The 23,616-nt window shown below is 41.2% G+C and overlaps 1 protein-coding gene across 1 annotated transcript in view; it reads right to left on the bottom strand.

Annotated features, from left to right (window-relative positions):
• PDE1A (phosphodiesterase 1A) overlaps nucleotides 1–23,616 on the bottom strand; it is a 595,639-nt gene that overhangs the window by 502,310 nt on the left and 69,713 nt on the right. Inside the window, exon 3 of the mRNA XM_030209839.1 lies at nucleotides 22,992–23,018. Within this exon, the coding sequence (XP_030065699.1) occupies nucleotides 22,992–23,018 (27 nt within the window). The remainder of the gene's footprint in view (nucleotides 1–22,991; nucleotides 23,019–23,616) is intronic.

Genomic DNA, 23,616 nt, shown 5'->3' with positions numbered 1-23,616 from the left:
GGCAGGGGCAACTGCAAATCACTCCTGCCCAACTAGGCCACTAGACTACCAGAGCTTCTGAGATAGGCCCGAGATTGGCTTATGGGTGGTTGGAGGATGGCACTTATGGTCAAGGGGGAACAGAGAGTGGTTGCCGCTTTTGGTTGCGGGAGGCCATGCCATACCAGTTTTAATTTCAGCTTTGGTTGTGGCTGAACTATGTAGCAAATTTTGGCAGCAGATTTGGTTTTGGCCAAAACTAAAAAACTCAGTTTTGATTGCCCTCTACTCCTCCAGACCCAATTCATGCCATGATGCTGCATCTGCTACCACAAAGCTGGAAATTCTGACCCCTCTCCCCCAATTCTTAGACAGCCCAGTATATCCATTCACCCCATCAAGTTAACTTTTTTTTTTTCATTTAACCCCTAGGTTTATATGTGTAAAGGCTTTTAGTATACTTTGAGCCTGCTGAATGTGTAGACTGATGGTCCTTTTCATTCTACAGTAGTGGGCTTATTCCTAAATCTGTACCTGGGGGTTTAGATCTTCCTGAAACTTGTGTGTATTGTAGGGCTGTACCAAATATCCGTATTTGATTTAATTCGGCACCAAATTCATTATTTGTATTCAGCTGAATAGTAATTTAAATTTGAATATGAATAATCCAGGGCTGTACTGTGCTAAATCCTACTGAAACAAACACTTGATCTCTGATTTCACGTTGCTTATTTTATTACTTGTTATGTTAAAACTGAAAGCCTATTATTTGTATTCGGCTGAATAATATTATTCATTATTCATATTTGGCTGAATAGCAAAATATGGTATTCAATACAGCTCTAAGTAATGTGCAGAAACGAAACAGCTATTCTCAAACTGGGAAGTATGGAGCTTGAAGTAAGCAGTCCCCAAAGGAATGTCCAGGGAGACCAGGAAAACAAACACCAGGCAGAGATAAAGACATATATTCTTGTTTTCTGGCTATATCGTACACCTCAATCAAGTAGAAAAGCAAAAAAGTATCACATACTTCTATCAATCAAAGTTCATGAGGTACTATCAAAAATTCAAAAATTATAGTTGTGAACAATAGCTTGGAGTACAAATTGCCTGCACAACTAAGTGGCTTGAAACTCATGAATTTCTCATTCAGAACCAGCTACTGTTTCTTGAAATTTTGATTTTTTTTTTTTTGTGCACAACCAGTGAACACAAAAATAGTTGGTTTATTCCTAAATCTGGGCCTGGTTGCCTGGATCTTGTGTGTATTATGCAAAGTAAAATAAAAGAGCTAAAATATTGGACAATAATACTATTTATTAAAAGAAATGATCTTATGAGGTGCATATTTATTTGAATATCCTAGTATTCCTCCTTTTAATCATCAGATGCAGCTTTACATGTGTCCATAAAGAGGGTAAATTTCTAACAGAGCACTCAACTTGTGCACATAAATGCCCTTGTATATATATATGCATATATATATACTATGTATTATTTATTTATTGCATTTGTATCCCACATTTTCCCACCTATTTGCAGGCTCAGTGTGGCATAAATAATAACCGTGATGGTGATCGCCAGTTCCGGTACTGCAGATACAGAGTGACAATGTAGAAGTTTTGTGATAAACACATCAGGAAACAAGGAGGAAGGGTTGAGTTGTGATCAACTGGAGTCTTAGTTTCGTTGTGTTGTGGGATCGAGATATTTAAGTTGGGTCATCAGGGTATGCCTTTTTGAATAAGTAAGTTTTTAGTGATTTACGAAAGTTTGATAGGTCGTGCGTTGTTTTCAAGGTGTTGGGTAGTGCATTCCATAGTTGCGTGCTTATAAAGGAGAAGCTGGATGCATAGGTTGATTTGTATTTAGTTCTTTTGCAGCTTGGGTGGTGTAGGTTTAGGTATGTGTGTGTTGATCTTGTGGTGTTTCTGGCTGGAAGGTCAATGAGGTCTGCAATGTATCCCGGGGTCTCGCCATAGATGATTTTATGCACTAGCGTACAGATTTTGAAGGCAATCCGTTCTTTGATTGGGAGCCAATGTAGTTTTTCGCGTAGGGGTTTGGCGCTTTTGTATTTCGTTTTTCCAAAAATCAGTCTGGCTGCGGTGTTTTGCGCGGTTTGGAATTTCTTTATGATTTGTTCTTTACATCCCGCGTAGATTGCATTACAATACTGATTGTACCAAGTTGCGGAATATTGCCCTGTAGTCTGGGGTGTTAATATTGTTGGGTTTGTTGGTATTGTATTGGGATGTAACTAAGGATGATACAGTGTGTTTTCTCTGCGTTTAGTTTCAGTTGGAATGCATCTGCTCATATGTTCATGATTTGCAGGCTGAGTTTGGTTTTGTTGATGATTTCTATTGGGTCATGTTTAAAGGGGATGTATATCATGACATCATCTGCGTTATATATGATATGATATATATATATATATATATATATGCATTTATCAAATAACCCTTCATAAAAGAGGAACTCACACCAGCTCTCAAGCTAACTCAAATATGTAAGTCCTTATTTCACTCAGACTCCACCCCAGAGAACACTTATGTTAATTCTGACTAAAAGTATAGACATCTTTTAGGGAATGTGCCCTGGGAAACTAAACCACGGTAAAATTTGTAGTTACTGTGGCTTAAAGCAGGACTATATGGCATGTTAGTTACAAATTTTACATAGCACCCAGTAGGCGTGGAACCAGCCTTTTCTATTGCTGGTCCCTGATTAGAGTGGCAATTAGCTTTAATGCTGGAGAACATATCACCTTATTTAGGAGGTAATGCACAGTTTAATGAATGGAAATAGGCAAACTACTGCAACACCCTTTAACAAGATACCGTTGTAACCTGTTTCTGCACATTAACCACATGTTGAGTGCTTAACACACTTTAGTAAAAGAGCCCCTTAGTTAGTTCTCAATGTATTTAAAATTATCTGTATCCTGCTTATCTAATGTTCTCAGCAGGTTCCATTAAAATATAAATACTTGCGAAATACACATAACAAATATAAATAATCTAATAATAAACATAACAAATTATTGCAGACGTCAGGATCATATAAGTACCAAATAAATCTAAACAAACATAAACATAAGCCAATGATATAAAATATAGGTCATGCATATTGTATAATAACTAGCAGGTCCACTAAGTTCATTAAGTTCAAAGCTGCCTTCAAAAAGAAAGATTTAACCTCCTTCCTAAATTCCAGAAGATCTTTCAGCCTCCAAAACGTGGCAGGGAAAGAATTCCCCATCATAGGACCAGCAAAAAAAAAATAAAGTTCTACTACATGCCAATGCCTTCTGAGCCCAGGCCAAGGGGACAGTTATAAAAGCTAGTGGTCCTGGGATCTGAATGACCTAGTAGACTGATACACTGTCAAAACATAAATCAATATCAGAGGGAACCCAACTGAATCTTCAATAAACCGCCCAGATGGCTCTAAGCTTTATGCCATGAGAGGTCAGCTAATGCTATCCATCTCAAATTAGCTTCCTGTCACTGGTTTCCAAAGAATTATACTCTGTAAAAAAATAGTAAAGAAAAACTCCCTACAAAAAAAAAACCCAAGGAAGAAAAGATTGCTTCCAAGAAAACGAGCATAACAAAAAATACTTAATGGCTCAAACATCAAAGTTCTCTCAATTAACAATCTCAATAAAAAAAGAGCATTAAACTGTGCACAGCTAAAATAAAAACGGGACACTTTATCTGAGCATAGATTCACTTCATTACTCTTCCTGTAATACAAAGTCAAAATTCAAGAATATAATATGTCCAAGTCGTAGTCCTTGTTGCTGTAGCCACATCAAAAAAATCCTTGACAAGTAATAAGGATTCCCCTTGTTTCGCTTCACTGCATCAGGAGGATAAATCATCTCACATATAACCTGGTCCAAGATGGTGCACATCTTCATAAAGATGCCAAAAAATTAAGGGTCCCTTTTACTAAGCGGTGGTAAGCCCAAGGCGGGCTTACCGCTCACTAAACAGGAAGAACCGCCGGGCTACCACAGCAGCCTGGCAGTACTTCCCACCCCCAGAACGCCATCATATCTGGCATTACTAAAAGATATTTACTTTTGTAGCACCAAGGTGTTACTGCCAGGCTAGTGCGGTGGCCCTTAGTGCCCCCTCAATGGGTGGCGGTAAAGGCTCCCCCTGAAATGGCAGCGTGGCAAGTGCTTTGCTTGCTGCTTGGCCATTTTCTGAAGGAAAGACTTCCCTTTTACCAGCTGCAGTAAAAGGGGGCCTCAACGCACGTGAAAAACACGCACTGACACCAGCGCAGGCCCCCTTTTGCTGCAACTTGGTAAAAGGGGCCTTCAATCCCTCCCATTCAGGATAACAAATCACTAAAGCTAATAAAACACCTCCCACTCAATCGGGCCATTAAGGCCTAGGGGCTCACAGTAGATAGAATATATCCACCTTTCTTCCTGTTGATGAAGGAGTTTGGAAAGATCACCTCGCCTACCATTGTCCCTAATGTGGTCGATAACCTTACATTTAAATTCATAAAATTTATGTCAAACAACAGGAGCTTCAGTTTTCGCAGCAGTGATACAATGCTTGTACTCTGTAAGTCTTGTTTTCAACATCCTCTTGGTCTGTCGATTTATATCAAATTACAGGGATTTAAGATCATACAAACCACTGCATTAGAGACACAAGAGGTAGAACATTTCAGAAAAATCATACGTTGTGTTGTACTCCAAAAATGAGTATCTTCAATCATGATAGAACACATAATACATTTACCACAATATATGTAGCCCCTAATATCAGAAATTTGTACTGTCCAAATATATATATTGTCCTATATTAGTGCACAACTGTGGAATGGTCTACCTAAATTTGTGAAAGTCATCCCTGATCATCCAACCTTCAAAAGTTACGTTAAGACCTACTTATTCAGAAAGGCTTACGCTCTTGACCCGCCCCGCACCGCTACCTATTGAATTCTATTTTCTATCCATATTTTCCCACTCCTGCTATTACTCACTTGTCCCTTTCCCTACAATGCCGTTCACTGTTTGTTGAAGATTTGAGGTATGCTTTTGTAAATTACTGTAAGCCACATTGGGCCTCCCCATGGGTGGGAAAATGTGGGATATAAATGCTGTAAAATAAATAAATAAATAAATCATAATGACATAAAATGTCAGCCAAATTTGTATTACAAGAATATGACATCATAAAGTGAGATTTTTCAAAAATATCATGTACTACAAGAATGCTTCAATGCTTCCTAATAATTTTGGCAATTTTAGTGGATAAAACAGTGAGGAGTCCTTTTACTAAACTGGGAGGGAAAAGGCCCTGTGCTAGCGGCAGGAGCCTTTCTGCCCCACACGTCAGGGCCCTTTTTCCCGCAGCTGGTAAAAGCCACCCAAACAAAATGGCCGCACAGTGAGATAACTTTTACCACATGTTCATGCAGCAGGGAGCCCTTACTGCCACCTACTGAATTGGCAATAAGGGCTCCCATGCTAACCCAGTGGTAACCAGGCAGTGCGCCAATAACTGCTGGGTTAGCACCACTTATGCCATTTCCGGGATTTTCTCTTTCCCCAAAAAATGGCGCTCACTCGGGGAGGGACTACTGCCGGCGACCATGTTGGGTCGGCAGTAGTCCCGAAAGATCAAACGGTAAGCCCACATTGGACTTACCACCGCTCTGTACAAGTGCCCCTATATTTCAAAATATGAGACATTAGAATTTTGACTCTCTTTTTGTCTCTTGTAGTAACAAGTCCCGATTATTATAGAAGGCACATTTGTATGCCTGCTTCATAGTTTTCTCTGGATACCCTCTATCATAGAGTATGTCCTTCAACCGAACGGATGTCTATTTATATATCTGTGTCAAGTCACAAATGCGCCTGTAATGAAGAAATTGCGCAAAAGGAAGTTTTCTTAATATGATACAAATGCCAATAAAGTGTTATGATGTTTAGAAAAAACACTAGTTGTAATTTTTCCTTCCTTTATTTTAATCTTTACAACCAAAAAACACATTTCAGAATGATGATGAGTACATTGAAACTTCACAGTAGGATGGCATCTGTTCAGTTCCAACACAGAAGACTGCAAAGCAGATTCTCACTCTTGCCATATAACAAAAATGTCATAAATATATCGCCATCAGCACATAGCATCTCAGAATGCCTCCAAAGTATACATTTTTTCTGCCAGACATGCCATAAATAAATCAGCCACTGAAGAGGTAAACGAAGCTCCCATGGCAATGCCTGAACGTTGTAAAAAAAATGTCCCCATTAAAGAGAAAATGATTGTTAGTTAAGGCCAAATATGTCAATTTCATAATAAAATCTGTAGGGTCCTGTTGAGGTATAACCGTATACAGGGATTGCACATCCAAAGTGACCAATAATGCTCCCTTCGGTAAACTTTGTAACTCTTGTAATTTATTCAAAGACTGAATCATGTGTTTCAAATAAGAAGGAATCAAAAGAACTAAGGAGCCAAGAAAGAGTCAACATACTTACAAGCCCGCTCTAGTATAGAATCACAGGCCGATACCGTGGGGCACCCAAGCGAGCATACCAAAGTTTTGTGAATTTTAGGTAATGTAAAAAATATAGGTTACTTTAGTCTTCTCAATGTTCTTAATTTGTTAGATGCAGTTTTTATGACCCATTTAACATGAGTTTTGAATCTAAGCTTAGATAAAACTCTTAAGTAACTGCTTCTTGTGGAACATAAATTCATTATCCAGCTATGTCCACCTGATCAGGAATGTTAATTGTCAGATTCCTGTGGACTATCAACAGAACTATATATTTTCTCTAAATTCAGGTTTAAGTAACTGTTTTGGACAGCCAGGAGCAGATTTTCATGATAACAGTCCCCATACTGCTGATAATCACATTCCAATCTAATTTAACAGGGAATATATCATAATATTACCTGCATGTACTCTATAGTATATTCAATACCTAGAGATGTGAAAACATCACAAAACTTAAACAATATTGCAGATAAGGCGAACCGTGTGGAATGCCCTTTGTCATCACCAGAAATCTTGAATTCTGGGTCACCCTCTTAGTGTATTGTTTTCTATCACTCAGTTAAGAAGTACACCATGTCAAAACTATTAATGTATAATTTCCAGCAAAATATTGCCATGAAGTGGAAACTCTATTAATGTCCATCAGCATGGGTTGATTTTGTTGGAGGTGATGGGCTTTAGGAGGCTATGCGGCATGCCACTTCATGTTTGTTTGCTAAATCCTAAAATGCATATGATGATATCTCATTTATTTATTTTATTTAGATTTTGCTCACACCTTTTTCAGTAGTAGCTCAAGGTGAGTTACATTCAGGTACTCTGGATATTTCTGTGTCCCGGGAGGGCTCACAATCTAAGTTTGTACCTGAGACAATGGAGGGTTAAGTGACTTGCCCAAGATCACAAGGAGCAACAGTGGGATTTGAACTGGCAACCTCTGGATTGCAACACAGGTGTTCTAACCACTAGGCCACTCCTCCATGCCATTTAAAAGTGAACAGAAGGGGAACTGGCTTAACAAGCCTTAAAGGCAATTCTAGAAATGGTGCCGAGTAGGTACTTTCAAAATGCGCATGTAAGAAAGTGCCTATATTGGTAGCTTTGCATGCTAATGCTCTTTGCACTGTTTTATAAGATAGCAGATCAGTTCCTTAATGAGCACCTACAAAATAGACATACACATGCAAGCGTTGAGTGGTGCATATAGGTGCACCCACTTATGCCTACCATTGACTTGGTGTAAACAGGTATAACTTCCTTTTGGGTGCATTGATGGGAAGTGTTAGGAAGTGCAGAGGTTAGATAAGGATGTTTTGGGAATGCGAGTGTGACAATGAGTTGGGTCAGGCAGTACGGGGGTGACACTTCTGCTTATTTTCGAAGGAGATCACCGGCCATCTTCTGACACAAATCGGGAGATGGCCGGCCATCTCCTTAACCTGGCCAAATCGGTATAATCGAAAGCCAATTTTGGCCGGCTCCAACTGCTTTCCGTTGCAGAGCTGGCCAAAGTTAAAAGGGGCGTTTCCACAGGGTATGGAAAGCGGGACGGGGGCGTGGTTATGAGATGGCCAGCTTCAGCCGATAATGGAAAAAAGAAGGCTGGCTCTGACGAGCATTTCGCCGGCTTCACTTGGTCCATTTATTTTTAGGACCAAGCCTCAAAAAAGTGCCCCAACTGAGCAGATGACCACCGGAGGGAATCGGGGATGACCTCCCCTTACTCCCCCAGTGGTCACCAACCTCCTCCCACCCAAAAATAAAAATTAAAAATCATTTTTTGCCAGCCTCTATGCCAGCCTGAAATGTCATACCCAGCTCCATGACAGCAGTATGCAGGTCCCTGGAGCAATTTTTAGTGGGTGCACTTCAGGCAGGTGGACCCAGGCCATCCCCCCCCTACCTGTTACACTTGTGGTGGTAAATGGGAGCCCTCCAACCCCCCCCCCCAAACCCACTGTACCCACATGTAGGTGCCCCTCCTTCACCCCTTAGGGCTACGGTAGTGTTGTACAGTTGTGGTGAGTGTGTTTTGGGGGGGGATTTGGGGGGCTCAGCACACAAGGTAAGGGAGGTATGCACCTGGGAGCAATTTTTGAAGTCCACTGCAGTGCCTCCTAGGGTGCCGGCCCCAACCGTATTATCGAAACGAAAGATGGCCGGCCATCTTTTTCGATAATACGGTTCGGGACCGCTGTTTGCGGTTATGCCCCTCACTGACACCATCTCATCCCGACGAGGACGAACTGAGAAGTGCTGACATTAGAATGCTTTATCTGCCTCCCAATGTCACATCATTGTGTTAGGCAATGGACCAGGGTGTACTAGAAGCCTTAAAGAAAAATTATTACTATAAGCTTCTCACAACGCTTGTTTGTGCACTAGATAAAGGAAAGGAATGAATGAAATTTTAAAGAAAGTGAACATCAAAGATGTTATCTACTGAATCGCTCAGTCATGGGATGAAATTGAACCTCCAACCCTTGAAAAATCATGGAGGATGTTAATTCCTGAGAATGAAAATGAACAAGGACATGACACTGAACACAGAATAACAAGAAAAGCCAGGATGAGAGAATGCTTGTGGGGATGACATACAAGAATGGATGCAGACAGACAAGCAAGAAGAGTTAACTGACAATGAAATGATTGCTCTGATTATCACCATCATCTTCATTCCCATTCAAGATGCTTCAAGTGAGGCTGAATCGAGAATTGTAAAAGTCAGTCATAAAGAAGGCATCAAGGCAATTGAGGTTGCATTGGCATATGTGGAACAACAAGAGGAAGTGACAGCTGATATAATGTTATTGAGACACTGGAGTGACCTTGCAGCAAGGAAGAAAAGTCAAATGGGAAAACAAACATTAATCACAAAATTTTACAATTGTATAATTTATGTTTACCAGTTGCGTTGCTACAAGGTATACAGTACAGTACTGTACTCTTTATGATTGTATTTTTACAGTTCTGTATTGCTCTTACAGTGATTACAGTATGTTTTAGCACTCCAATCATGCTGCATAATGTGCTACAGTACTGTTAATAAACAATTCTTGAAAATCAGGAACTCTATGCCTTTATGTATTGCAGGGGCATAGCCAGACTTCGGCGGAAGAGGGGTCCAGAGCCCGAGGTGAGGGGGCACATTTTAGTCCCCCCCGGCGCCGATGACCCCCACCATTGCCGACCCCCCCGCCACCGCCACCAACTTTGACCCCCTTCTGCCTACGACCCTCTTGACCCCCCTCCCGCCGATGACCGGCCACCGCCGTCGCCTACCTTTGCTGGCGGGGGACCCCAACCCCCACCAGCCAAGGTTCTCTTCTTCCGGCGCAAGGCTTCGTTCTGTTTCTGTGAGTCTGACGTCTCACAGCAACAGAACAAAGCCTTGCAGATCAGCCAGAAATGCGGCCGTTGGCTGATCTGCAAGGCTTCATTCTGTTTCTGTGATTCTGACGTCCTGCACGTTGTACATGCAGGACGTCAGACTCACAGAAACAGAATGAAGCCTTGCGCCAGAAGAAGAGGACCTCGGCTTGTGGGGGTTGGGGTCCCCCACCTGCAAAGGTAGGCGACGGCAGTGGGGGTTGGCGGCGGGAGGGGAGGGGTCGAGAGGGTCATCAGCAGGGGGGTCCAGGGCCAAATCTATGGGGGCCCAGGCCCCCGTGGCCCCACTTAGCTTCGCCACTGATGTATTGTCTGAGGGGTTACCATTGTTTTCCATATTATCTGGCTTTTCACTTATCCGACAACAGGTCAGTCCTGTTTATGTTGGATAAGGACTGTACTGTATTTCTAAATCTGAATTACGGAGACTTCAAACATATAGAGTACAGCAGCTAGAGTGTTTTGCTATGCCAAATGTAGAGACCATGTCACCCCACTGCGTAAGAAGCTACATTGGTTGCCAGTAGAGTATAGAATTTGATTTAAGATCCTCTCACTAACATATAAAAAACACTCCACATTGGAACTCCAGACTACCTAGCCTCCTTGACGATCCCAAATGTTCCAGTTTGTCAGCTTCGATCACTAAGGGGCCCTTTTACAAAGCTGCAGTAAGCCCAATGCGGGCTTCCCGCATGCTAATCTGGAGCTACGGTGGGCCCAACGAGGGCACCCGCAGTAGTTCCAGCTCCAGCGCGTACCATTTCCTGTACTAGGAAAAATTGGCCCGCATTTTTTAGTACGGTCCTAACCCGGCAGTAATTGGATAGCGGTGTGCGCTACCCGGTTACCGTCGGGTTAGTTTGGGAGCCCTTACCACCACTTCAGTGGGTGGTGGTAAGTGCTCCCCCCTGCATGGCCACACAGTAAGAGCAATCTTACCGCATGGTCATGGCTATTTTCATCTTTTTATACCCGCTATGGTAAAAAGGTCCATAGCTCCAGGGCTTTTTTTATTTAATTTATTTATTTTGCTGCATTTATATCCCACATTTTCCCATCTATTTGCAGGCTCAATATGGCTTACAATATAATACAACTACAATCACATTGATGGAATAGAAAATCAGAGTAAATATAACAGATAAGGTGTACAGGAATATTATGGCAGTCATATTAACAGAAAAGAATTTCAGAATTGTTGCTATTCAGGGGGTACTTGGGGGTACTGAATACCGGCACCTTTTCCATTGTTGCTAAATTTGACCCCTGGTCTCCAAGTTTTAATGAAAAACCTCAGGCTCTACACACCAATTCTGCCTTGTCATAGATTCTGTAAGTGGTTGCAGGGGGCCTGGCTATTGTGGGGAGGGTACCTCAGTGATCACCCCACCCCTGAAGGGTAGCCTGGCATTTGAGTACCGGCACCTTTCTCGCTAGATAAAATGCACTGCAGAGTTCATGGCTAAAACAGCCCCCCACTGCAAGCGCAGGGCCCTTTTTACCAAAGCTTGGTAAAAGGACTCCTAAATGACCGTCGTCTTGCTCTTCCTAGTCCTTCATTTGCTTACTGGGAGTCAATCAGAAGAAGAGCTCTTTTTTTTTTGGCCCCTTTTCTTTGGCATGCCCTGCCCCTTTCTCTGCATTCGGAACATCTTTTAAAAATTTAAGTTTGGTCTAAAAACATTGTTCTTCGATCAAGCCTTCAATGCTTTTTAGAGTCCCCGTCAGTGTTACTTGGTTATTTGAATGTTGTCTCTGTATGCTTGAGTTTCTTTCCTTTTGTAATGGAATTCCTTTTTTTCACTTTTCTCTTTTGGTCTGCTTGTACATTGCCTAGATTTGCTTTTGTTAAAAAGGCAGTTTTTTGCAAATACAAATAAACATAAGCATAAACAAACTATTGCCATTTTACAAGGGACTGAAAATTGCTTCCTATATCATTAAATTCTTTATATCAGGAGAGAATATTTTCCCACTAGATTGTGTCATCAGCATTACAGAGATACTGTATAGTATCATACACAATAAAATAATAATCTGTATCCATTCCATTATATGTAGCTTTTTATAATATAATCAAAATTACCCTTGGAAAAGAGATTAAGTGGAAATTAAAAATGTATCCAAAGAACCTGTGGCACCAAATGCCCCTTCTCCTTCCACATAATTGGAATTTTATTACCCAGTCCTCATGGACACACCTAGCCAGTCACGTTTTCAGGATACCCACAATGCATTTGCAAGTACTACTTCCACTGTATGCAAATTTATCTCATGCATATTCATTGTGGGTATCCTGAAAACCTGACTGGCTATTTGTGTCCCAAGGAATGGGTTGAGAACCCCTGCTCTGAACCAAGGGTAGGTAACTCCAGTCCTTGAATACCAGTCCATTATATATGAAAGTTCATTTCATGCATGTTACTTGTGTAACTCTAAATCTAGACAAACACCACTGACTTGTGGCACTTCATAACAAGGATTGCCTACCACTGCGCTAAACTGCGAGGACAGTGGCTAAATTTCAGAAAATGTTTATTCTATTAGGAAGGTCATTATAACAGAGTTCCAGACTTACTTCTGCAGCAGAAACATTTTATTCAGAAGCTCAAAATCATGATTATTATCCCTGCAAATGTTTTCACTAACATTCATATTTTATGAGCAGCCTGATGTGTTGGTCATTTACCTACTGATTCAAGAAAAGACTTGTAAAGCAATTATGGCAACAGAAAAGGTTAACCCAGGAAGAGCAGAGTATCACAATGAGATATAACAATTACTGATTTATGGGAAGTATAGCCGCATGTGGTGTAGACAACACTGTAATTATGTTTTGCTAATTAATCCGCGTGCAGTAATCCTCCACTGTAAATGCATGACAAAAAGATCAATAATTAAATAAGCATGCAAAGAAAGCAAAATGTAAACAGATAGAATTATTGCAATTCTAAGACAAAAGACTAAGAATATGAATACATTTTGGGGCCCTTTTACTAAAACGCGTTAAGGCACAGTGAGTGCAAAATTTAACTTGAAAAACAATGGGGTCCTTTTATTAAGGTGCTCTGAAAAATGGCCTGCACTTTTGTAGGTGCGTGTATTGGACATGCACAGGTCCATTTTTCAGTGTGCCTGCAAAAAAGGCCATTCTTTGACCAAAAATGGATGTGCAGCAAAATAAAAATTGTCATGCATCTATTTTGGGCCTGAGACCTTACCGCCATCCATTGACTTAGCATTAACAGGGCAGTAATCATCAGTGCGCATACACTGCCAATTACCACCCGGTTAACGCCATACAGTAGAAAATAAAAATTATTTTTGGACGTGCAAAATGGAATTACCACTCGGGTCACCCAGTAGCCAGGCGGTAGTTCCAAATTGATGCATGCTGGACGCACGTAGGCGCCTACACGCCTTAATAAAAAAGCCTTAATGTGTGGTAAGAGCAAAGGCAGAGGTGCAGCTTGGGGAAGTATCCTGCAGGTCCTCTGCCATTCCTACACAGAAATGTTCATTAGCGCATGTTAACTCTGGCCATAATTAGTGCAGATGTACTTAAAACCTCCTATTAAGGAGGCACTGAGAAGCCAATGCACAAAGCTTACCAAGCTTGCAACATTTGCTTTAAACCGACTGTAGCCAGTATACAGCAAACATTATTTAGTACCTAATGCACAAAGAGGTTCTTTGTCCCGTTTACTATTCGTTGAAACAGCTACCGATAGCTCTATGCAAATGTATTATAACAAGCTCATCAGTATTAAAACGAGCATTCCATGTGATGCACAAAGAGCAGCACCTACCTTTAATATGCTAGATTATATGGCAGGTCAGGAGCTGTCAGAGAGGAGCCCTCCTCTTCTATGTTGGCAAATCCGGGGCTGACCTGCTGTCCAGTTCCCTTTTTCCTTCAGATTCTGCCTCCCGATCTCACCCTGGCTTGGTACAGGGAGCCCTCCCCTCCTTCCGGTGCTCTGTTGACCTTGTTCAGCTTCAGCTTCATGCACCCAAGTCCCTGTCACCATCTTTACAAAGTGGCTAGGCACAGGGCCGCTGAGGGCTGTTCTTCCTGGCTGTTCCTGATGCTCCTGTCCTAGTCGTCGCTGCCCTGAAGTGATTAAATCTAAAAGCAAGCTAGAATCTCCTGGAATCCTGACTTCCCAAGCTGGACATCACATCCACCTGAAAGAAACGGCTTCAAGCAGGGCCGTGCCTAGAGTCTCCGGTGCCCCCCTGCAGACGATCAGTTGGCGCCCCCCCCCCCCCCCCATGTGACACAAGATGCTAAGGAAATAGGAGCTGAAAGATGGAGTGCATCTTTGTGGGATTGCTGAACAAATAGAGGGTTTACAACCACTTAGCTTTTCGTGCTTTCATGTTAACGAAATTAGTAATTAAATCTTTGATGTCTAACTGGGCACATATATCATTCTCAATAGCAATCATGGCAAGGCTTACAAGCCTTTCTTGCAAAATACTTGATCGCAAATAATCCTATATAATAATTCTCACCTCCAACAGGATGTGCCTGGGACCGTGCCTCCCTCGGAGGTGGTCTGCTAGGCAGGCACGCACTGACATCAGTGACGTCAGTGACAGCTGATACCAAAGCAAGGGGAGGAGTAGGGAAACACGACCCAGTCGACCCCCCTTCTCGGCGAAAACCATCCCCCGCCGCCGTCCAGTACCTGTGCTGATGGGGGACCCCAACCCCCATCAGCCGAAGTCCTGTGCTGGCCTTCACGCCGTTGCATCTTCAGTGATCTTCGGTTCAAGCTGCTCTGCGTGCGTCTGATGCCAGATGCACGCAGAGCAACTTGGACACAAAATCATTGAAGAAGCAACGCCTTGAAGGCCAGCACAGGTCTTCTGCTGACGGGGGTTGGGGTCCCCCGTCAGCACAGATACTGGATGGCGGCGGGGGATGGTTTTCGCCAAGAAGGGGGGTCGACTGGGTCGCGGAAAGGGGGGGTGAAAACAGAGGGACGGCAGAGTCTGGAACAGCGAGGGAGGGAGGGTGGGGGTGGCCTTGCTAGCGCCCGTTTCCTTCCCTTTTGAAATGGGCATTTTTTTACTAGTTTTTTATGATTTTTAACCGTGAAAATGATCGCTCACCACTTGCCACATTGACAGGAATTGTCAGCAATATTCTTAGAAACAAATTACTATACATTGCAAAATAAGATAGCAGATGTAAATTCTCAAAGTGGACATATTCCAAACACTAAAATGAAAATAAAATGATTTTTCTCTACCTTTGTTGTCTGGTGACTTTCTTTTTCTGATCATTGATAAGTCTCTGACTCTAAAGTTTAGCAATTTCATTAAAGCAAAATATATTTCACATATCACAGACTCTTCCTATCCAAGGAGAATCTTTTATATAAAAACAAACACCAAAAAAAAAAACAATCAGATTTTCACTTACCAGCTCTTCTACACTACACGTCAACTAAAAGCTTCCTCTGAAATTACTGTTGGAACCATCAGCCAATGAAATGGCTTTTAGCTGTAGCTATCAGTTACCTATAATTATGCAAACATCATTGCAGTCATGCCCTCCTCTGGTGTACAAGCTCAGAGAAAAAAAAACAAAAACTTTGACCCACTTACAGATTTTAACAATTACACTATTTAGTTTTTATTTCTCTCCAGTCTCACTTGCACACTTCCCTCCAAACCTGGCTGTTCTCTTTAATTTGAATGTTGTTCAAGCTCACCGTGAATGAGGTGTTCGTCCCACACCAAAGACATAAATAGCACTGGTTGTATTCTTTCAAACAACTTCAGCAGAGTCTGCCTGCCTCAGTGAGCACTGTGGTTGAAGAGGGGAGGACAGGGGAGAGAGGAGAATCACAGCTTCAGGTAAAACATTTTGCAAGTGAGCTGACCTCAGGAAACGGTAGGCGCCCTCCAGAGGTTGACGCCCCCCTGCGTTGCTTACCCCTCTTATTGTGTTGGCACGGCCCTGGCTTCAAGCTCCATCAGACAGCAAATCTACAAAGAAACTTCCTGTTTTAGCAAGGATCTCCTACATCACTCTCCATAGCAGCCTCCATCAATGTGAGTTATCCAGCTTCATTTACAATCAAACCTGTTATTTTGTAGCATACTTCCATTGGTAAAAGATCCTCTCTAAAATTGCCTCTCTATTGTAAAAAAAAAAAAAGAAATAAACATTTTCTTTTATTGGGAAAAGCACATGTCCTCACATGTGCAAGCTCCAAATGCTTTAAGCACATGTTCCTAAACGTACAATGCAGGTTAATGTAATTAATTCAAATTTAGTGTATTTACTTCCCCTTTTCCTTACATATGCTTATCTTATTACCTTATAGGTAATTGGGGGATAATAAAACAGAATAGAATCAAAATATATCTTAAAACTTAGAAATACAGCACATGTTGCGACCACATGCTCTGAGCGATCCCCTCTATTCTTAAATATCATTTTGGAACTGTAACATTTCCTATAACATGGGAGGGCAGGGGGGACAAAATTCCCCAGGCCTCCAAGGGGGACCCGGCACCACAGTCCCACCCGCCCGCAGCTCCGTCGACCATCCGCCACCTGGCCGGGCCCCCTCCATTTAAATCACAGCACCTCACCACCTTGCTCCGTGTGAAAGCGCAGCAGCGGCATTCTGCAGATCACCTCCCTTCGGGCCTTCCCTCCCTGTGTCCCGTCCTCATGGAAGTTACGTCAGACGAGGGCGGGACACAGGGAGGGAATGGCTAACACAGGAGTTTACCGTGGCTATCCTTCTCGACAGGATCGGTTGGCTCAGATGTTTTTATCAATCCATTCTCAGAGGCATTGGACATTTATACATTTTGTATAATTTACAACCAAATTCTGACCCCTGAGGCAGGTGTTAATGCTGAAACATGACCCGTGTCAGGTCATTTTTCAATAAAATACTCCTGTTGACCCAGCCTTGAAGGCCGTGTTGCTTTTTTTGTTTGTATACTTTCTATGTATGCTGTATACCTTCTGTTTGTTTTAAACAAAATGTATGCAAATTTAAATAAAATTCTAGCTTCTATTGGCAACCAGTGCAATTGTAAATAGAACTAAGTACATGATCATGTTTTCTTAAAGAGAAAATTAGTCTCACTACTGTATTTTGTACAGATTACAATCTACGCAATTGACATATCAGAGCCCCCAACAGCAGAAGATTGCAATAATCCAGCTTAGATAAAACTAAACACTGCACCAGCAACCTAAATTGAGAAATCTCAAAAAATCTCCTAAGGTGTCTCAATTTCTATAATATACAAAAAGAACTCTTTAATAAAAACAAAATTTGAAAATCCAATGTTAATGCCTGATCAACATACCAGCTTATTTTTGAAAGTGATCGCCGGCCATTTCCCAACATAAATCGGGAGATGGCCGGTGATTTCGGAAAAGCAGCGAAATCGGTATAATGGAAAGAGGCATTTTTAACAGCATCGCCACTTTCCCGTTGCTTCGCCGGCGAAAGTTCAAGGGGGTGTGTCAGTAGATAAGCGAAGGCGGGGCTTGGGCGGGCATGGGCGTGGCTACCAGATGGCCTGGAAAAAAAAAAGCAGCATTAAGCAGTATTTCGCCGGCTTTACTTGGTCCTTTTATTTTCACGACCAAGCCTCAAAAGGTGCCCCAACTGACCAAATGACCACTGGAGGGAATCGGGGATGACCTCCCCATACTCCCCCAGTGGTCACCAACCCCCTTCCAAACTAAAAAAAATAAAACTAAAAACCTTTTTTGCCAGCCTCAAATGCCGTACCCACCTCCATGACAGCAGAATGTGTTGTATCCTCCGACAGCCTTTCCCTGGTTGCGATGTGGCTCTTGGGTGAGTATGACACCTTTTCTGTTAGGTGCCCTGCAGAGTCATATTACCAATGCATTGTGTTGGGTGTAGGGTACTGGGCTCTACTCCCATGGTGCGTTTCCCCCCTGCCAACCAGGTCAGAGTGTGCCCTGTTTTGTTTCCTGTTGTAGTCCATGCGGTAGTGGCCATTTTTGTAAGCCAGTTTTAGTTCCCTTTCCTGTGTTACCCACGTTAGAGAATGTAGTTCTTACCTTGCATGGTGCTGAAAGAGGGCATTGTACACCATTGTGCCAGCTCTGACCTACTGCTAATCTTAGTACCAGGGGACTCTTTGCCAGTGGAGCATAACCTCTGATCTGCAGTTAACTGTGAGTAAACTTGCTTATTTCAAGAAAGGACTTTTTCAGAGAGATTAGTCTTCAGGTGTGAACTGGTGTGCCAAAGTTATACAGCAGCAATAAGTCCTAGAGGCTGTATGCAGGTCCCTGGAGCAATTTTAGTGTGTGCAGTACATTTGTGGGTAGTGGGGTTGGGGGGGGGTTGGGGGGGCTCAGCTCCCAAAGTAAGGGAGCAATGCACGAGGGAGCTTTTCTGAAGTCCACCACAGTGACCCCTAGGCTGGTTGGTGTCCTGGCATGTCAGGGGGGCCAGTGCACTAAAAATGCTGGCTCCTCCCACGGCCAAATGCCTTGGATTTGGCCGGGGTTTGAGATGGCCGACATAACTTTCCATTATCGCTAAAAAATGAAGCCGGCCATCTCAAACCCCGGCCAAATCCAAGGCATTTGGCTGGCAGCAACCGTATTGTCAAAACAAAAGATGGCCGGCCATCTTTTTTGAAAATACAGGTCTGGCCAGTTGTTTACGGCGCCGCCAAAATACATCGCCAGCCATGTATTTCGCCGGCACCGTTCGATTATGCCCCTCATAGACACCTAGGGACCTGTTTGCTTAGTCGTGCTAGAGGTGCGTTAGCATTTTCAGCATGTGCTAACCGTGTAGATTCCCATAATATTCCTATGGGCATCTACATGGTTAGCATGCATAAATTTTTAGCATGTGCTAAAAACGCTAGTGCACCTTAGTAAACAGGGCCCCTAATAATTTAATAGGGGATACAAAGTACCTCCAACCACCACATGGGTCTCCATAGGATCAGGTTTATAATCCAATAATATAAATGTGGTCTTCTCTGCATTGTTTAAGCTTATACCTCTTCATCCGGGCTCCAATAACCTCTAAACAATTATTAACCATTATTGACACCTGTTGTAAGGAAGAGTTACACTATAATATGGAGCAGATATAGTAAATGGTGCTCAAAAATCAGCACCAGAAAAAAAAACTTAATTAAACAAGCTAATTGACGCCAATAATCGGCTTTTAGCAAGTATTAGCAGTAATTAAATTTAATTGAACTTTACATGCGTAAATTTAGGCATGAGATCCGCACCTAAAATTTACACACAATTTGAAAAGGGGGCACAGAAATGGGAGGCTCATGGGTGGAATGAAGGTGTTTCCGCTGGTACAAATGGCCGCACCTAAAGTTAAGCATGATTCCCGGGCATAAGCACTATTCTACAAACTGTGCCTTATTTTAAGTGTGGTTTATAGAATAGCGCTTTTTCTGCACTGATTATTTTGGTGCTTCTTATCATTTAGCACATGCTAATCATTAGTGCATGCTAAATCCATTTAGTGCACCTTAGTAAAAGGACCCCTTACAAATCATTGAAGCCAATGCATTAAAGTTTGCTGAATTTCATGCAAATTTAGCACTCTTTTGCTGTAGTCAAATAAACCACTAGCAGAACAGCTAACTTGCTCGTAGAATCTTAATATGCACCTCACTGAATTATAGGGCTTCTTTTTTTTGTTTGTTTTAGAAATCATGTTTGCAAAGTGGTTTCTGCACATGATTTATCCATATACTCATAGTTAATCAGCTGCTTTGATAAGTTTGCATCACAGTCATTTTTCAGCAATAAAATTGCACTAAAATTGCAGATAAAAGAAAAACTGTTAGAAAATAAGCTATTTCCGTGGCAAGATGGCGACGGAGAGGAAGTTCTGAGGGACGCTCCAGACCACGTACCTTACAAATTCCAAAACAAAAACGAGTTTCCTCTATACTTTATTATGCCTAAAAGGAGGGGAAGACAGAGAACCAGACTCGCGGTTTCTGCCTCGCCGGTACCTGGTGCTTTGGATCGTTTCCTGGTTCCGGGAGTGATGTCGGGAGCGGCAGCTCTGCAGATGGGGAGTGCGGAGAGAGGAGAACAGCATCCCCGCCAAGAGTTGGACACCACGTTAAGCCCCGAACGGAGGATGCCTCCTCCCATGCCGGCAGACACGCCGAGAAGGGACCGGGAAACCCCAAGTTCCCAAGCGGCGATAGGGTCTCCCGGAACGGGACCCAACCCGGAAGTAAATCTGCCGATGGAAACTGCACAGTTTGTGCAGGAGTTGGTTGAAGGAGATGCCTTGACCGAGGATCAACGGACGAGGAAAGCAGGAGGGAAATTCTCAAGTGGATTTACCAAGTAAGTCTGCATTAGGAGAAAAGCCAGATAATATTACTTTAGAAATTATATGGGAAGCTCTGAAGAGCCTGGAGCATTCTTTATCCCACAGAATTTCTTCTATGTATGAACAATCTCAGATCTCTTTAAATAAAATACCAGTATTGGAAACAAAAATCCAAACTTTGGAAACTTTAACGGAAAACATCTCAAAGGAAACACAAACTATCCAACAAATTCAAGCTAACCTGATAAAAGAAAATTCATATTTCCAGATTAAGATAGAAAATTTGGAAAACGCTCAGCGAGCTAATACGCTAAGACTGATAAATTTTCCAAAGCAACCTATGATTGCACCTGCAATAACTTTTAAAAAATATATGATTGAAATTTTGGAAATACCAGAAAAAGCATACCCTCCAATATCTAAAATTTATTATTTACTACCTTATAAGAAAAGAGAACAAGTACAAGTGGAGGGTCAAAGACCTGAAACATCTTTTGATGTTCTGGATTTGAATTTAACACAAACGCTGGAAGATGATAATATAGGCTTAGTACCAATGACTTTAATTGTTTCCTTTGTGTTACAACCGGATAGAGATTGGATCCTTAAACAGTTTTTTCCTCGTCGAGATCACCTTTTCATGAACTATAAGATAAGAATGTTTCCGGATGTTTCTAAGGCAACCCAAAGAAGGCGTAAAGAATTTCTTAAGTTATGTTCCAAGGCTTCTCAACTAGGTGCACTTTATTGGTTAAATTTCCCATGTAAATGTGTGCTAAAATTGAATACCATTAAATATGTTTTCTTTGATCCAACACAACTTAACTCTTTTTTGGACTCAAAAATAGCCTTGTTGCCCTCAGTCCAGTCAAGACCAAAAATAACATCTACTCCGTGAAGTAATTAGAAACTCCTGGAACTTCCTCTCTTGTCCCTATTTCAAGTTCAATTTTCTTTTCAAATATAATGTTTATTATAATTAAATGTTGAGACAGGCCCCCACTGTAGTGGACTATAGATGGTTAAATGTAGAATTTCTTTACGTTCTATACTGTAAAATTGAAATATTAATCTTGATTTCCTTATTGACATATAGATAACAATGTAGGATTTAAATTGTGATGTTAAGTTTTTTTTTTAACTTTTGGAAATCATCTTTTCTCTGTCAAGATGTATCTTGAAATTATTGTAAAAATTAAAAAATAAAATAAAATTAAAAAAAAAAAAAAGAAAATAAGCTATTTCCAGTAAAATAGTAAGATTAGAGGCAAAGGGCTGATTACACATGCTATTTTCCTTTTATTTTTTATTTTCGTTTGAAATCATATTTTGTGAAACATAATGAACTTCAGTACATTGGCCTCTAGATGTCATACTATTGCCTAGCAACACCAGGCCATGCATCTTTCTCCTCTCTATGGTGACTATACAGTATACAATAAACTAACCATGTCTAAGAAAAATATATCATGTGCCTCTTTCATAATCAACACATTGCACAGCTCACTTGCATCAACACTGCACTATTAGCCTACACTGTTTTATATCGAATAAGCACACAAATATCAAACAAAATTTCCCTAAACCCGAACAATTCAATTTTAAAAAAAAGAAGTTCAAGCTTTTTACAGTGGAGAGAAAAAGAGAAACTTTTGTGCTAGGACATAAATATATTCAACCTTTCAGAAAGGAGAGACATAAATAATATGTCTCAGTGGAAAGATCTGGAACAAGAAGTAATGGTTTGAGACTCAAAGAGGGTAAACTCAGGAGTAATATTAGATAATATATCTTCAAAGAAAGAGTGGTGAAATGATGGAATGGCCTCCTATGGAAGTGACAGAAGCAACACAGAGAATTCAAGAAAACACAGGCTAAACACAGAGGATCTCTATTTGGAAGGACGCAAAGGGAAAAACAAAGAACAGGGATCTCTGATATGCACTGGGGAGACTACCTGAGCTTTACAGTCCTTATATGTTGTCGTGTTCTTTATTTTTATATTACAAAAACACAGTGAAATTCTCAAAATTCAAACAATATTGTAACCAATGAGGATAATTTTCCATGGGATTTATCCAGGGAACTAAGAAGTTACCTATCGTCCATTTAAAATAACATGCGGGATTTCACAACTATCGCACATTTAACCAGATTAAAATTAAATATTCCCAGGGGCAGTGTTAACTTGACAATCAATGCACATAGATTTGGATATTTCTAAGTATATGATGGCTTTTGCCCCATTCCACTGAAACTATCTGAGCCACCTTTGTGCTCGAGTATAAGAGAAACTTATCTGAGCTTTCTTTTGCAAACTGACAACAAGGTCTGTAGGTACAAAAGGACTCATACAATTCACATCAATGGCTGCAACTAAAAATTGTTTCAGTGTCTAAGAGACCTGGAAATCAGCAGTTAAAATGAAAATGTGAATTTCCCCCAAATTTTTATCTTGTAGAATTCTTGGGCTCACTGGAATGCTGACAAGAACCACTGGCTTGTTTTTATATCACAAAATCAAGAGATGTTCATTTGCTCAGACATTAAAATCCTGGTCCTCATTAGAGTCACTAATCTAAACATGAAAAACTACTACACATTTACATCCCAGCAGGAATCCTCTGAACCATCCAGCCTTGCTTCTTTTCCCTTCCCACAACAATAAACATGCCAAGCTTTTTGATAGCTAAATTATTGTCAACTTACCTTTCTGATGTTGTTCTGTACTTTTGCCTAAAAATAGCAGGAAACATAAGTCAAATAATGCATAGATAAACATTTCAGCAAGTACATACTGACAAGAACTTTGCATCAGTAAATATAGAAATTATGCTTATGATTACTGAGTTACTTGCATTACTCTTCATAAAATAACAACACAGTAGTTTACAATAAATGAAATAACATTAAAAAACAAAATAGGATACCTAGGAGTTAACACAGATTTTAGCATGTGTTAACTGCAAATCTAACGCATTTCCTTTTGAGGGTATGTTTTATGCAGCTTGTGCACTAAGGGCCCCTTTTACAAAGGTACACTAGCATTTTCAGCGTGCACTAAAAATTAGTGGCCACTAACTGTGTAGATGCTCATAGTGATATTATGGGCGTCTACATGTTTAGCACGTGCTAATTTTTAGTGTGAGCTAAAAATGCTAGTGCACCTTTGTAAAACACCTCCTAATATACTCATTAATGTGCAGTAATCACTAAAGGGTCCTTTTTCTAAGCTGCGGTAAAAAGCGGCCATAGTGTGTGCTTACGCGTGTCATTCCCAATTTTTCTATTTCCAGCATTAATGGCCACGCGCTAATTTTCCCATTATTTTGTA

Source organism: Microcaecilia unicolor, chromosome 7 (genome assembly GCF_901765095.1).
Source record: "Microcaecilia unicolor chromosome 7, aMicUni1.1, whole genome shotgun sequence".
NCBI lineage: Eukaryota > Metazoa > Chordata > Amphibia > Gymnophiona > Siphonopidae > Microcaecilia > Microcaecilia unicolor.
This window is presented reverse-complemented; position numbering and strand designations above follow the sequence as displayed.